At 48.4% G+C, this 14,512-nt stretch overlaps 1 protein-coding gene across 7 annotated transcripts in view; it reads right to left on the bottom strand.

The window, feature by feature from the left end:
* The window catches only part of Fars2 (phenylalanyl-tRNA synthetase 2, mitochondrial), a 427,446-nt gene that overhangs the window by 12,817 nt on the left and 400,117 nt on the right, over positions 1-14,512 (bottom strand). For 6 of the 7 annotated variants that reach the window (XM_087896532.1, XM_087896535.1, XM_087896533.1 and 3 more), the window contains one exon: positions 6,408-6,698. The exons of the other annotated variant lie outside the window; for it this stretch is intronic. In XM_087896532.1, the coding sequence (XP_087752658.1) occupies positions 6,560-6,698 (139 nt within the window). In that variant the 3' untranslated portion in view covers positions 6,408-6,559. Of the gene's footprint in view, positions 1-6,407; positions 6,699-14,512 lie in introns of those variants that run through there. 7 annotated transcript variants of the gene reach the window in all.

The raw sequence follows: 14,512 nt of genomic DNA, 5'->3' as shown, positions 1-14,512 counted from the left end.
AATAAGAGTTGCTCTGGTCATACTGCCTCTTCACAGCAAAACTCTAAGACAAGCACCTAAGTGGACAACCGCCAGACTAATAAGCAAATCCCAGTATTTTATATGAGTGGAATAAAACATTCGGTGGTCTTGCTTCTCTCATTACCATTGAGCTATTCTGCATTGTACCATGGACCAATGCCATATCCCTTTTCACAGAGAAATACCATTTTGCTGTGTGTATATGCAGACTCTATTTTGTTGATTCCTTTATTGACCAACGAGCACTGGACTGTTTCTTGCTTTCTGCAACCCTGAAGAGAGCTTCTGTGTATACTGGCATGTATGTTTTGTTTGGTCATCTATTGTCGATTCCTTGCAGTTATGGTTTTAAGTGTGCAATGTGCCCCCAAGGCTCATGTGTTTGGAAACCTGACCAATCTGTGGCACTGTTTGTGGGTCTGTGGAGCCTTTAGGGGATGGAAAGTCTAGTGGAGGGAGTAGGTTATTAGGGAGCAGATCTGAGGGTTCACAGTCCAGGCCTGCGTTCTCAGCCTGAAGTCTTTGCTTCCAGAGATGATGTGAGCCATCAGCTGCCACACCCCTGCCATCCCAGAGCCACCAGCTGCCACCACACTTCCCTGCCAGAACATACTGTGTTCCTTCAAACTGTGAGCCAGAAGTCCAGCTTCCTCCCTTAAGTTGCTTCTTTCAGGATAGCTGTCCATGATGATAAGGAAAGTAAAGAATAGACTTGTGAATATACACCTACAGGTGGGACTGAAGGGCACGTGATCAGCTTATATTTCACTTATGGGGAAATTGCAAACTCCTTTCCCCAGTATCAGTATCTTTTTGTTTGTTTGTTTGTTTTAGTTTTTTTTAAAATCTTTTATGTGTATAGGTGTTTTGTCTGCAGGTCTGTGCACCATTTGTGTGTCTGCTGCCTATGGAGACCAGAAGAGAACAACAGATCTCCTGGAATGAGGGTCCCCTGGGAAAGCAGCCAGTGCTCTTGACCCCTGGGCCATCTCTTGAGGTCCATTAGTATCTTTTTTAAAACAGTATTTTCCCTGTGATATAGGTGAAATTCTTTTCAACAAACCCCAGTGAATATATTTCATTCCCTTTTTCCATTTGGAAAGATTGAGGCCCTGGGTGGTGGAATGGTGTGTTCTCAGCTCTGGGTTGCTAGGGTTTGATCCTAGCTACAACCCATGTGATAGTTACTGACAGTACCCTAAGACAGAGAGGTTTTCTTTGTAGTTGTGTGAGTTCTCAGGGGTTGGAGTTATTTTGATGGTTCCAGAAGCTGTGGTGGATAGTCTGTGTTCCTACATTAAAGCTGCTTGGGGTGTCTACAAGGTCAAATGACTTGCTTGGAGCCAGGGTAAAATCACCCCTTTTGGTCATAGAGATATTGCTGTGCCAGCGGACCCTGGCTGGCATGTATACCACTGACTAGTGTTTAGAGTGGGAAATGAGTAATTGATTATCTGACAATTACGACTGTCTGGCAAATGAGACTCTCTTAAAAACCAGGCTCCTTGGGAAGAGATATTGCTCATTAGTTTCTTGGTGGTAGAAAACCACACACACAATGGGAAGAAATCCTCACCTGGGTGCCCGGGGCTCTGAGTCTGGCCTTGCTTCTGCCATGGGCATCTGGGAACTTGCACACCTGCATCAAAAGCTGGCACGACTCTGCCTGCCCTTTCCTTCCCACCTCACCATCTTCCCACAGCCTGGCCTGAGCAACCAGGAGCAGTGCACAGTCCCCTGGATGGTCGCTTATTCCGCGCTGCAAGCCTCCGGGTCACCCATAATTGCTTTCTTGACATTTAGCTCGAGAGAGTGACAAAGGGCTTAGCATTTTGATTTCTGGCACTAGATCCTGTCTCTGCCAACAGTACCGTGAGTCCTGTGGGGGCTCTGTGTGTAGCTGGACCCATCCCTGCACCTCTCTGGGTGCAAAAGACACTAGGCATGGCAAAAAAAAATGTTTTCCATGGACTTCACCTTGAGTTATGGGCATAAACAAATTAGCCTTTGTAGAAAGCTCATAAACACTGTAAGGAGAGGCCCCTTAAACGTCTCTCCAAACTGCTAGCCTCAGAATGCAATGTTTCTTGTCAGCCACCGTCTTCAATTGTCCCAGCAAGAATGTGGAGAAGGCTGAGTCATCAGCTTGACTCCCTGGGCCCCAGGTTGAAATACCTCTCACTTGTCTGTGGCTCTGGGACCTAGAAGCCAGGAAACCAAGTGCTAGCTGGGTTGGCCTCTGCCATTGTTCAGTGTGGACTTGGTTTCCCGAACCCCACTCTCACCCCGACCCTCATGCCCTGCTCAGCGAGGACACAGCACAGGAAAGGGGTTGATATATAAAGATAGTGCCAGGCCCAGAATATACAAACCTGGGTTTGCTTAATTCTAGCCCAACATGCTTGAAGGGAAGGGTGAGAAATGGTGTGTGCTTGGTGGAAGATACTCGTGAGGAGACGCTAAGACGCCTGGCGCTCTCCCTTCCGGCACACAGATTGGGATCTGTTGCTTGTGTTCCTCGGCCCCATTGCTACCCTGGAGGGTCAATGCACCACAGGCAGCAGAGCTGAGGAATGGGAAGAGCCTGGGTCTCAGTGGTAGTGTGTTTCCTCTGACTTCTGGTTCTCTGGGATGCTTGGTTAAGTCACTGTAGCTAGGCTGGGCATTCTGATCTTCACAGCCAAACTATCCAAATTCAGTCAGCCATTTTATACCCCTGGGCTTGGGGAATTTGCCTCTAAGGTGGGGGTGCTGAATGAGTCCTAAAGTTTCTTTCAGGTCAGACCTTCTGGTACCACATTTTGCAGATGCCTCCCTGTCCTTCAGTGGGGAATGGTGGCTCTCTGGGAATCTGTTCCCCTCACCCGTCCAATACCAGAAGTTTGTCACACACGGTCATTTCTTTCTTACAATGAGTTGGGCCCCTTCCTGCTCTGCGTTTGAACCTGCATCTGCCACAGTCCAAAGTCAGGGTTCTTAGCCACTTTGTAAACAGCTACGTCCATCTTGACAATGCGCCTTCCCTGGCCATTGCAGTGTTTCCCATCTCTGTGCTGCATTAGACAAAAAACTGCAAGAGTTCCCAGCCCCTCTCCTGGCCCCGGGGTGAGTCCGTATAAAACTCTAGCTACAGCTTGCTGGGTGGACACAGAAATGGACAGTCATCTCCAGGCTGGAACCAGCTGGAATGGCGCAGCGTGACCTGTCAGAACTGGTCAGCCTGAGGCGTGAGGCAGGGAAGCCTGTGCTCTTTAGCTTTCCCCTACTGGGGTTCGGTGGTGGCGGAGCTATCTAGACAGGGAAACTCCCCGTGCTGCAGAGAGGCCCTGCAGTCTGTGCTCACCAGGGCATGGAGCTGATTAACGCACAGAGACAAGAGCAGGGCAGCTGCCCTGGCAAAGGAACCCTGATTTACCAGGTGCTGTTTCCCTCATCAGCAGGTGACAGCAAGGCCTACAGTGCTTCCCTCTAGCAGGAGCTGCAGCTTACATGGCATCGTAATGGTCTGAATACACAAGCTAGGGCAGCTTCCTCCGGGGTAGCTGGGTAGGAGACAGGAGAGGGTAGGGGAGTAGAGAGCTGGCGAAGGAGGGGGCCACATGAAAGAGCTGGAAGAAGAGGGAAGAAGGAAGGAAGGGAGGGAAGGAGGGAGGGAGGGAGGGAGGAGGAAGGGAGAAAGAGAAGGAGGACAAGGTGGAAGGAGGAAGATGAAGATGATAAGAGGGGAGGATGGAGAAAGAGTGAAGGGAAGGAGGAGAAGGAAGGGAAGGTAGGGAGAGAAGGACAGTGTTCTGACCTCTAGACCTGGGATTTGAGGGCAGAGAAATAGGAGAAAAAGGGCGCAGCATCCCCTGGCTGCCTGTGACAATCAAGGCTTCCTTTTCCTTGCCCAGCGGATGCAACAATTGGGGCAGTTGAGAAAGCTTAGTGATGCCAACTTTGTAGACTCCATTGAAACGCGTGTCCAGGTTGCTTGGAGCCCTGGGACCCTGCAGCCCTTAGGTGTTGTTTTCCACTAAGTATTAACCAGGCCCGGTTTGCTGCATTCCAAGATTAGAGGCGATCAGGCACCTTCAGGAGTACGGCCCCAGACTTTAGACTGGAGATAGAAGCCTGGACCACACACACTTTATGCAGGCTCTCTAGCCCTGTCCTCCATCGCCAGCATTCAGTCTCAATGTTTCTATCCCTTACCAAAGGGTGGCAAGTTCCTGGAGATCCCAGAGGGTATGCGTGTGTTACCTAATGGTACGGACATGCATTTGGCCATCTATGAACTGCTCTTCCTGTCTTGGGTGGCAAGGACAGTCCATGTTCTTCTGTTACTCATGTAACTATTACATGCCCTCATGTGCCAAAGTCATCAATAGGCAGAGCACATGGCCATCCGGAGCCCTCTTGACATGGACAGGTCTTCCTTGGCTGACTGCTTTAGTTCTGTGCTCTCAAAGTTCGGAGATCCCCCCTCTCCCAAGTCTCAGCTGTGTGGACTGAACTTCCAGACCCTGACCCTTAAGTGATGCCCATGCCATATACCTCTCAAGAGACTGCCAGGTGCAGCTCATAGGAGTCATGTGACCGCTCAGTGTCTTTTGGCTAGGTTGGACTTCCAGTCTCCTCCCTAGGTAGGAGGAGGAATCTTAGGTGCGACCCTCATTGCAGAGACTTGGTGAGACAGGGAAGTGGTTCCCCTGTTTGGCGTGATGTATTAGGTTCTCAGGACCGCCATTACAAAGTACCCTGGGGTAATTTGAATGCATTTGGCTCCCATAGGCTCAACGGAAGGGGCACTACTAGGAGGTGTGGCATTGCAGGAGGATGTGCTTTGCAGTTCACTTCCTGCTGCCTGAGGAACAGACATAGAACTCTTAGCTCCTTCTCCAGCACCATCTCTGCCTGCGTGCTACCTGCCATGATGTTAACGGTAAATCAGCCCCAATTAAAGGTTTCCTTTATTAGAGATGCCTTGTTATGATGTCGCTTTGGAGCAATAAAACCCTAACTAAGACATACCATAGTTCTCGGGGACAGAAGTCTGATTGCAAGTATTGAGCAGATCTTTGCACTCCTTTGAAATCCATAGGGAATAATCCATAGGGAATCTCTCCCTGTCTCCTATGGCTTGTTGATTATTGGGGATGCCGAGCTCACAGATAGCTCTCCTGGTATCTCTGTCTTCGTGTGGTCCTCTTTTCGGAAGGATATCAGCTATTTGGGAAAGGGTCCATTCGCCCAGTAAGATGTCATTTTTAGCTAATTGTATCTACAATAAGCCTGTTTCCAAACAGTCACACTCTGAGCAGCTGCCCACCCCCTACATGCTTGCTGATAATGGCCACCTCTCATCAAATATTTATCCCAGCACTCAGAGTCTTCCATCAGCCTCCAGCATCTTGTCAGGCCTGAAATCTGATTATTAAGGCTGGTCATGAGGAAAGCAGACAGACTACAAAGTGCAGCAGGGAAAGGGGAAGACTTCAAAGCCCTGTGCTCTCCCTTAAAGGTCGCCTTCCTTCTGGAAGGGGAGGCCTCCTGCAGGGAACAACCTGAGGAGTTGGCCCTCGGTGTGTCTCCTTGACTCAGGGCAGTTCTTGCTCCTTTCCTTCCTCTGCACCAGGGCAGAAGGCAGGAAAGTCCAAGCTCAGGGACAACGGGCTGGCCCCTGGCCTTGGGCTTATGAAAACAAATAGCTGCCTTGCCTGCTCAGAGATGTGGCTCTTACCACTTTCAAGGGAAGCCCTGGCATTTCGTCAGTGGCCTCTTTGAAGCCTGCCCTTTGCAAAACAAAGAAGAGAAGGGAGGAAGGATGGCAGAAATTCAAAGCCTTCCTGGACAGGTGTGGTTTGGGGTGCCGGTCTGGTTCCAGACTACTGCGATACAGTGAATTCATCAAGAAGCAAGGCACCGGCACCTTTGGTCTCCCAGTGCATATGGAAGTATAGGTTTTCCTGATACTGTCTCTGTAAGGTGCACAACAGCTTTATGGCAGAAAAACCCATGTGTTTACTCAATTAAAAAACTGCTAAGAAATACTAACGATAGTTTGAGCTGAAGGAAAATGGGGATGACAGGCTTGCTCAGCATAGGTTGCCACGAACCTCCAATTTGTCAAAATGCAGGATCTGTGACCTGCAGCCAAGCAGGCATACAAAAACTAGGCATGCCTGTACTGCATCCAGTTTCGGAGGCCCTCTCTGTGGCTTCACTCATTACATGGGTGGAAGAGCCTGTCAGGCGAGAAGCATGCCTGGTGCTTAATGGAACCCAGGGACCAATTAACCACGCAGAGAGCCAATGGGCCAAGCATTTCTAAACGAATAGCAGGGAGCTCTTATATTAGTGCCTGCTTTCTCCTTCCAACAAACAAAAGACAAATGCTATGTCAATGCTTCGCAAAAGTAATCCTTTATTTCCTGAAAGTCCTAAAGCAGACGCATTTATCAAAAGGTGACAGATACTCTGGTTCACAAACAATATCTTTCCCCCTTCCCAGCGAGCCTTGGAGACCCTTGAGGGCTGCAGCTTGAAAACCGGGACATCAAAAACGGCCCTGCACACCCAGCAGCTGCACGGCGGCCTCCTGCACAGCCTGGTGGACACTACTGACTTCTCTCTGGGACAGGGTCCGCTCCATGTGGCGGTAGGTGATGCGGTAGCAGTGGCTGATCCTGTGTGTCCTGGAGACGGGGAGAGAATGCAAGCAGGCGAGTGAGAAACATGTCTGCACATGGACCCCCAAGCAGGAGGCCTTAGTCTCGTACAATGACTGCTATATTACAATGGCATGGTATCACCTGCTAACAGCAAACCTAGTGGGGCAGGATCCGGGTATCTGTCATGTGCCACCGCAGAAATACCACTTGCCAGTTAGGACTACATATTTTCAGTCTGTGGGAGGGTGATGGTTAGGGAAACAGTAGTTTGAATAATGGAGGGGCTGGTTCCTTCATGCTGGATGTGCCACAGTCCAAAAGGTAGGTGTTCTCCGACAGGTCTGATGGCCTGGGCTAAGCACAGAGTCTGATTTCAGGACACAGACCCTGGAGTTCTGAGCCTATGTTCTGACTGTCTGGGCCTTTCTGACAGTATAAGCATTGCGAGTCAAGGTCAGTGACCTCCACCTTTCCATGGTAAGGAAAAGAAGTAGGTTCATAGACTACGCTCCAGCAAACAGTGTCAGAGACAAGGCTGGGAAGTCACCCCAGCACCCCGTGGGCCTAGGAATTACTTACATCATTCCACGCACAACAGGCATTCACACATGGTGGATTGACCTCTGCTTTCCCACAACAGTGCTGACTTGCTTTTGGGGATAGTTCTGGGAAAGTGGCAGGCCAGCAGGAGTGACTGCGCTTGTACGACAGATGCGAGGACAAACTGGTACGGTGGCCTCATCACAAGGGCCAATAGGCTATGACTTGTGTCACTGACCCTCTCCTGTGGCTGTGTGGATAGAGGGAGGGGTCTAAACACCGTCTCTTTTGTATAATGAGAAGCCATGGGCGCTCCTGTTTAGAGCCAACCCTGGGTTCTCAGGAGAAGAAGCTACAGCAAAGTAAGGTGCCTCCCAGTGGGCGCCCCTCTATCTCTGAGCCTGACCAGGAAAGGCCACAGCACCTCGAGTAGGTAAGTAAGGACTGGACTTCAGTCATGCCAGAACCTTGGACAAGTGGGATTCAGGTGCACTGGTACCTCGGGAAACCACCTCGTGGGAACACAAACTGGTCCCCCATGTGGCCAGAGTGCTCCCTCCCTTGTCCTCAAACTGCTGATTTCAGGTCAGACTTGGATGTAGACAGAATATGCTTGAGAAGTGTCTACCTTGCTCCTCGCCCCCAAAAGCTCCTTAGTCACTTCGTCAGCTCCTTCCATTTCTTCCCCACCCTGACTTGTCCACTCTACTCTGCTTTCTTTTCCTTCCTTTCTCTCTTGGAGCCACGTCTGGGTAGGGTGGACTTCCGGGACCCTTTGCTATTCCTTGCAGGGTCTGTCCTCAGCCAGGCGCTGCGCCCTCATCTGCAAAGCCACCTCCAAGGCGCTCACGGTCAAGGCTTGCTGGCATGTCCCCTTCTCTTTAGCCTCAGCAGTCCATGCTAGGTGAGGGAGAACTGGCCTTCCTTCAACCCTCTCCTGCTTTCCCACCCTAGCCCAAGTCATGAATTGAGACCAGTCCTGAGTGGCAGACCGAGATCTGTGCAGTCCCCAAGATTTGCAGGGCAAACCAAAGGCTTACGGAGCCTTGGCAAACTGCCAAACACGTAAGAAATAGAACTCCCTGTGGGGAGGGATGGCCTTGGCAAGGAACCCAGGAGTTTGGATCAGAGCTCTTTACTGCATCACACCTTACATAGCGGCCCTGGAGCCTAGTGCTCCTCAGCCTTTCACTGGACACGTAAATTCACTCTGAGTGACATCTTCATTGAGCAGACAGCATCACTGTCCTCAGGATACATCTGTGATCACATAAGGCAGAAGTGACTTGTCCAAGTTCAAACAGCAGGACTATGTGACAGGACTAGAATTACAGCCAAGTAATGTGGTAGGAATACGAAACATATGTGTTGATGTGTAGAGGTTTAGTGGGTTTCAAAACATGAAATGTATTATTACAACATAACCCAGTAATGCCTAGGTATATGCCCCGAGAACAGAAGGTGGCTGCTCAAACTAAGTCAGACAAGAATTCGCTGGTGAGCCTCTTGATCAGGCCTGTAATTTGGCTATCTGGGGAGGCTCAGTCAAAAGGACTGTAAGTTCAAGGCTGGCTTGGACTACAGAGGGAGTTCAAGGCTAGCTCTAGCAACTTAATGAGACCCTGTCTCAGAATGAAAAGTAAAAAGAGGGGCTAGGGCTATAGAGCTCAGTTGTAGAGTTGCCAAAGATGAAGTCATAGGTTCAGTCCCGAGCAACACACACACAAACAACACAGACACACACACACACACACACACACACACACACACACACACACACACAAACACTTTCCTAAAATGTTTAGCTATTACCAACAGATGAACGTTATCAATAAATTTCATATAGCCAGAGAATGGATTACTATTTGGCAAAATGATGATAATAATAATAATAATAATAATAACCTACTAATACTTATGAATGAAAACTGGGTGAACTTCAAAACCAAAGTATGTAGAAGCCACACATATGCAAAACATGCAGACTAGAGAAGTACCCAAAGGCACTGAATTGCACACTTCCAAAATGACTAATTTCATGTTATGTCAATTTTATTTCAATAGAACAGAAACAAACCCTAGATGGTCTGGTTTTAGAACGTAGCCTTAACCACTGCACTCAGGAGCTCTATCAAACATACTCTCCCTTTACATCCAAGCTCTTGCTATGGTTAGGATCCTGAATCTCACCAAAGGCCCCGGCTACTAGGTGGTTGCGGGGCCTTTAAGACAGAGGGTGTAGTTGGGAGGCTGTCTTAGGTTATTTGGGGCAGGATGGGATTATTTTTAAATTGATTACTTTAAAACTATATTGCTACTTAAAGGAAGTTGGATATATTTGCTTTCTGTTACTATGAGAAATGCCTAAGACAAGATGACATGTTCATTTGGGCCCACAGTCTAGAGCCTGCAGAAGCACATTAGTTTGGGAGCGCATGATCAAAGGAACTCATTTACCCTATGGTTGGGTATGGAAAGGTGAAAGAGGGGGTTGAAGTCCCTTATCCCCCTCTAGACCAGGGACACGCTGATAAGGGTCTTTCCTACTGTAGTGTCATTGAAAGGTGGACAGTAGGCAGCAGGCAGCTGGCTGGGAAAATAGGGCCCAGGGAGCAGGAACACAAAGCAGGCCTGGGTCTGAGTGGCAGGCAGTTACTATAGCTTTCTATCCAATTCACAGCGCCCAGCATTCATGATGAGCAGAGTGGGTTATACTATAGGGAGCATCATAGGGAAATCAAAGTTCATTTTATATAACGCATAGTTTCTACTCATGAGAAAAATAAACAAGGCCATCTATTGCTCAGTTAGGGAGGTCGAATCCCTTTGTTGACAAGATAGGAGAGAATGCAAAAAAAAAAAAAAAAGCACTCCAGAACTCTCGCTGCCTTGTAATACCAGCTGACTGAAAAATGAGCCAGCTGCTGGCTAGAGCTGGACTTTTTGCTTTTTTTTTTTTTTAAAGCAGAAATTCTGATGCAAGTATCTTACAGTGTTTTCAACTAGGGCTAGTTCATTTATAGACTGCTTTAGCCATTCAACAGATAGCATCCTGCATGCCCTGAGCTGGCAGAGAGGAGCACGGGAAGTGAGTGGCCAGTCTGCTGCACAGCAGTGAGTCAGCAGGCAGCAAGGGGGGCTGGTGGTCGCCTGGCAGTGAAGCCAGCTGCACCACACTCCACACAACCAGAACTTCTGAGTTTCTCCTCTTCATCTGACGGTATTTCCCAAGCAAACTGGCATGGTGCTGTCTGTCTAGTTACAGAGTTGTACACTAAAGAAACCACACAAGAAATCTGGGTCACTGAGTCTGTTGACACTAATACAAGACAGCCATATCTGCCGTCATTGTCTGCTTCTGAATGAAACTCATGATGTTTGTTCTGCCAGTACCACCACCTTGTGCTTTTCCCAACCAGCCTGCCATCCACTCCCCCTTTTTGAGGTACGGTCTAACTAGGGGAATCCAGAAACATGGCTTACTTTCTCAGGGCCCTGTTCCTTGCTCCACTGTGAATGGCAAGGTTTACCTAATTCCACCTCCTCCCCACGTCCAGATGTTCCGGCAGAAACTGAGATCTGGGATGGGCAATCTCATATGAGCCATGGGGAGAGCTGGCAGAATAGTGTGGGACAAGTCACCAGGGAGGGATTCCATTTTAGTGCCTCCTCCTCTCAAACTCCTAACTTTAGACCAAAGGCAAAGCTGCGTAGGAGTTGAGAACAGTCAAGACTGGCTCAATGAAGGACTGTCAAGATGATGCTTAAACGGGCTCGGCAATCCACTGCTGGGTATGCATCCAAAGGAAATTTTAGCCATGTGTTGAGAGGACACCTGTACCCCATGCCTACTGGGACAACATTCATAAAGCCGAGATATGGGATTACCATAAACATCCATCAATGGATGAATGAAAGGAAAAAGTACAGGGAACACATACTCAACAGAACACTATTCAGTCTTTGAAAAGATAAGATCCTATCATTTTCAGCAACATGGATAATCACTGAAAACATTATGTTTAATAGAATAAGACAGACAGAGGGACACATAGGGTATGTTCTCTCTTATATGTAGAACCTAGAGAAGCTGGTCTCAGAAAAGAAAGCAAGGGGCTGCCAGAGGCTGGGGTCGGGATGATAGATCAACAGGGACAAAGTTATGGAAGATGCAAGGAACGGGTTCTAGTTATCCATGGCAAAGCAGTTGACTATGGCTAACATCCTGTCTTGAAGATTTCAAAACAGCTATGAGAAGATTTTAAATGTTCTCAACACAAAGAGATGGTAAATGTTTGAGGTGAAGAATATGTTAAACACTTTTATTATTATATCATTTCACATAGCTAAAAATATTACACTGTACCCCATAAATATGCATATTTGTATAGATGTTAATATAAAAAAAAGCTGAGCAATAAATATCTTAAAACCAAACAAAATAGAAAAAGTGATAAAAATGATCAATTATCAAGAGGACGTGAGGAGTGACGAGCACTCCTTAGTTCAGAGTATGTCAGCGGGGATGTTCTGAAGGTTGCAGGGCTACGGTACCTGCTGGAAAGAAGGAACAGTGGGTCAGAGTGCTGGTGAGGGTGGGAAGAGCTCTATTACACAACCACTCGGTTCACCGTGGCAACCAAACCAGTTCTGAACTTGAAATAAAACCCTCCCTCATTGCAGCCCAAACCCAGCTCCTACAGCAGCCACAATAGTATGTGTTTCCATCTGTGACGGAGCAGCTAGTCCGTGTTCTTAGATGGTACGCCTAACACCTCCCAGAATAGAGCAGGCATGGTCAGTGGGCACTGCAGACACTGCCTAGCCATGGAGATTAGTCAATGGAGAAAAGATGCTGTCCACAAGAGCTCCACTAACAACGAGAGAAAGCCCGGCCCTTGGCTTCATCTTCACCTGGTTCCTGTCTGTTAGAGACCCATGTTCAGTCTCAAGTTCCATGTTATTACCACTCTGCTCAATGGAGAGAGTCAGTTCATCCAGTATTCTCATAGGCTTGTTTATAGTCATGACTGAAGCAATGGAGTAGCAATTTGCTTGGCTCATGGTTTCAAAGGGTTTGGTAGATGGTTACTTGGCCCTGTGTGATTGGATGACCTTAGGAGGAGGAGGTTCATATCATGGTAGACAGGAAGTAGAGACAGGAGTTAGAGGAAGGGGCCAGTTAGACGGAGGGACATGGCCAATCTCTTGGCTTACATCACCTCCCAATAGTGTCACAATATAAATATATCCATAGATTAAATAAGTGATTAGATTAGACCCTCAGGATACAGTCCACCAAAGGCCTGGCAACAAAGCCCTCAATACATGAAGTTCTGGGGGCACTTCATATCGAACTGTAACAACAACTAAGAGGCCTGCCATCTTATTTTCAAACTCTATCTTCTGGGCCTGGTGCACTCTGGAGGCCCTTCTGACCTGTGCCTCTCTGGAGTTCTCAGCTAGTCAGAAAACTAGGCTCGTATAAGTGGCTCGCTGCCATTGCCAAGCTTGCTAACTCCCGGAGGGATGTCTGTTCCTTGGAGTCAGTCATAAGAAACTGGACCAGATGGTTCCTCTGACAGCGTCTTCCTGGGGAAAGACAACTCCCATGCAGGCCTTCACAGAGGCAGAGCCGGCAGCTGGGAAAGGAACTGAGCTGGGCCACCCCCAACCGGTCCACTCCCTGGTCAGTCCCAGTCGGCAGCTTAAGAGTGCTACACAGACACATTTTACAGGCAAGAAGCGCTTTTGAACATCAAACACCTGCCAACTTCTCTGGCAAGTTCAAAGCACCCCCAGGCTCCCGCCCTCCACACTCCCCATAACTTCTGGTACTCTTGAGCAGTGGCTTCTGCCAAGCAGGCATGGGGAGGGAGGTGGAGTCCCGGCCTCCTGCAGGGTGGGGCTGAAGTTCTGGATCTTCATCTGAGTAAGAGTGAAAATAACCACTTTGGGAAGTCCTTTAATGGCCTGTCTTACTACTGCTTCTCAGCTAAAGGCTCTGGGGCCGGTTTCTCATCTGATACAGGTTCTCACTCTACAATATAGACTCACAGGGGTTTTAAATGATTGAATGAGAAAACAGACTGAGGCAATTGTTTGGCACAGGTCAGGCTCCCTGTCACTAGCTGATCCTGCTGTATGTGCAGGCAGCATGGCAGTCTTTGCTTTGGTCCATGCAGAAAGGCCCAGGTGGTTGCGCAGGTCACATGTGACGACGTGAATGAACACTGTGAAGACACAGCATTCAATGAACAAATGACATGCAAAAGAACACTGCAGGGGCAGTGTTCCATGACTTTGCTGTGCAGGGTGCCTAGAAGTCGCATGTACAGACAGCAGGGCACAGGCAATGCCAGCTGCTGGGCAGGTGAGCACAGGGAGCTGGTTAGAGGGTACAGCTTCAGTGTGGGGAAGTGAGACAGCTCCGAGATGGACAGAGGTGAAGGCCACACAGTGCTCATGTGCTCTACGCCACTGACCTGTGCACTGAAAAGCGCCAGAAGTGACAAATGCAGTGTAAATTCTACCACGATAAAAGGGGATTCAGGAGCGTTGCCCAAAATAAGCCAGAAGTTAGGAATTTACACTACGCTTAAACCAAAACCCAAACAGCAGAGAATGGCTCTGGACACCAGTGCTGGTCTACTGAGTTCTGGAGAGCCTTCAGAATTCCATACAGAACAGTCCAGATGCCCCGCATCTTACGGAGACAGTTTTTTAAGCCCCACTCCATAATACAGCAGGGTTTCCCCCTACTGACAATTTCTTCTTCAATTGTCCTACCGTCTTCCAAGCAATCTTCTTAACAAAGGTGAAGTAGCATCTCATTTTGTACAGATTTCCTAAGCTCTGTGATTTTTACTTGTGTGGAAGATTTGAAGGTGATTTTAAGCTTCCTCCCTGGCCTAGACCTGCCAAAGCCAAGTCAACAGGGCCAGCTTTAACTGTGTGTTGTTACCAGGCTGTTTCCTGACTGTGCTGACACAGGTCACCAAGCCTGGTTACAAAAGATGTGTGGCAGGTGAGGTGCCACAGTTCCAGCTCAGCCCATCGATCAGCAATTGCTTATTCTGTGCAGCTAGTTGATCAGCAACTATTCATCCCTTGCTGAGGTATGCACTGTGGAAGATACAGACATGTAAATTCATTGCTGGATCAATACATGAATATTCATGCAGTGACTAGTGCCTGATACTATGGGAGTGTAGGACTGTCTGAAAGCATCAGAATGAGGGATGCCACTGCATAATGACACATGGTCAATGGCAGAAAGACCACAGACACTGTAGCAC

Source organism: Myodes glareolus, chromosome 14, assembly GCF_982192425.1.
Source record: "Myodes glareolus chromosome 14, mMyoGla1.1, whole genome shotgun sequence".
Taxonomy (NCBI): domain Eukaryota; kingdom Metazoa; phylum Chordata; class Mammalia; order Rodentia; family Cricetidae; genus Myodes; species Myodes glareolus.
The sequence above is the reverse complement of the archived record's forward strand: the minus strand, read 5'-3'. Positions and strand labels throughout refer to the sequence as shown.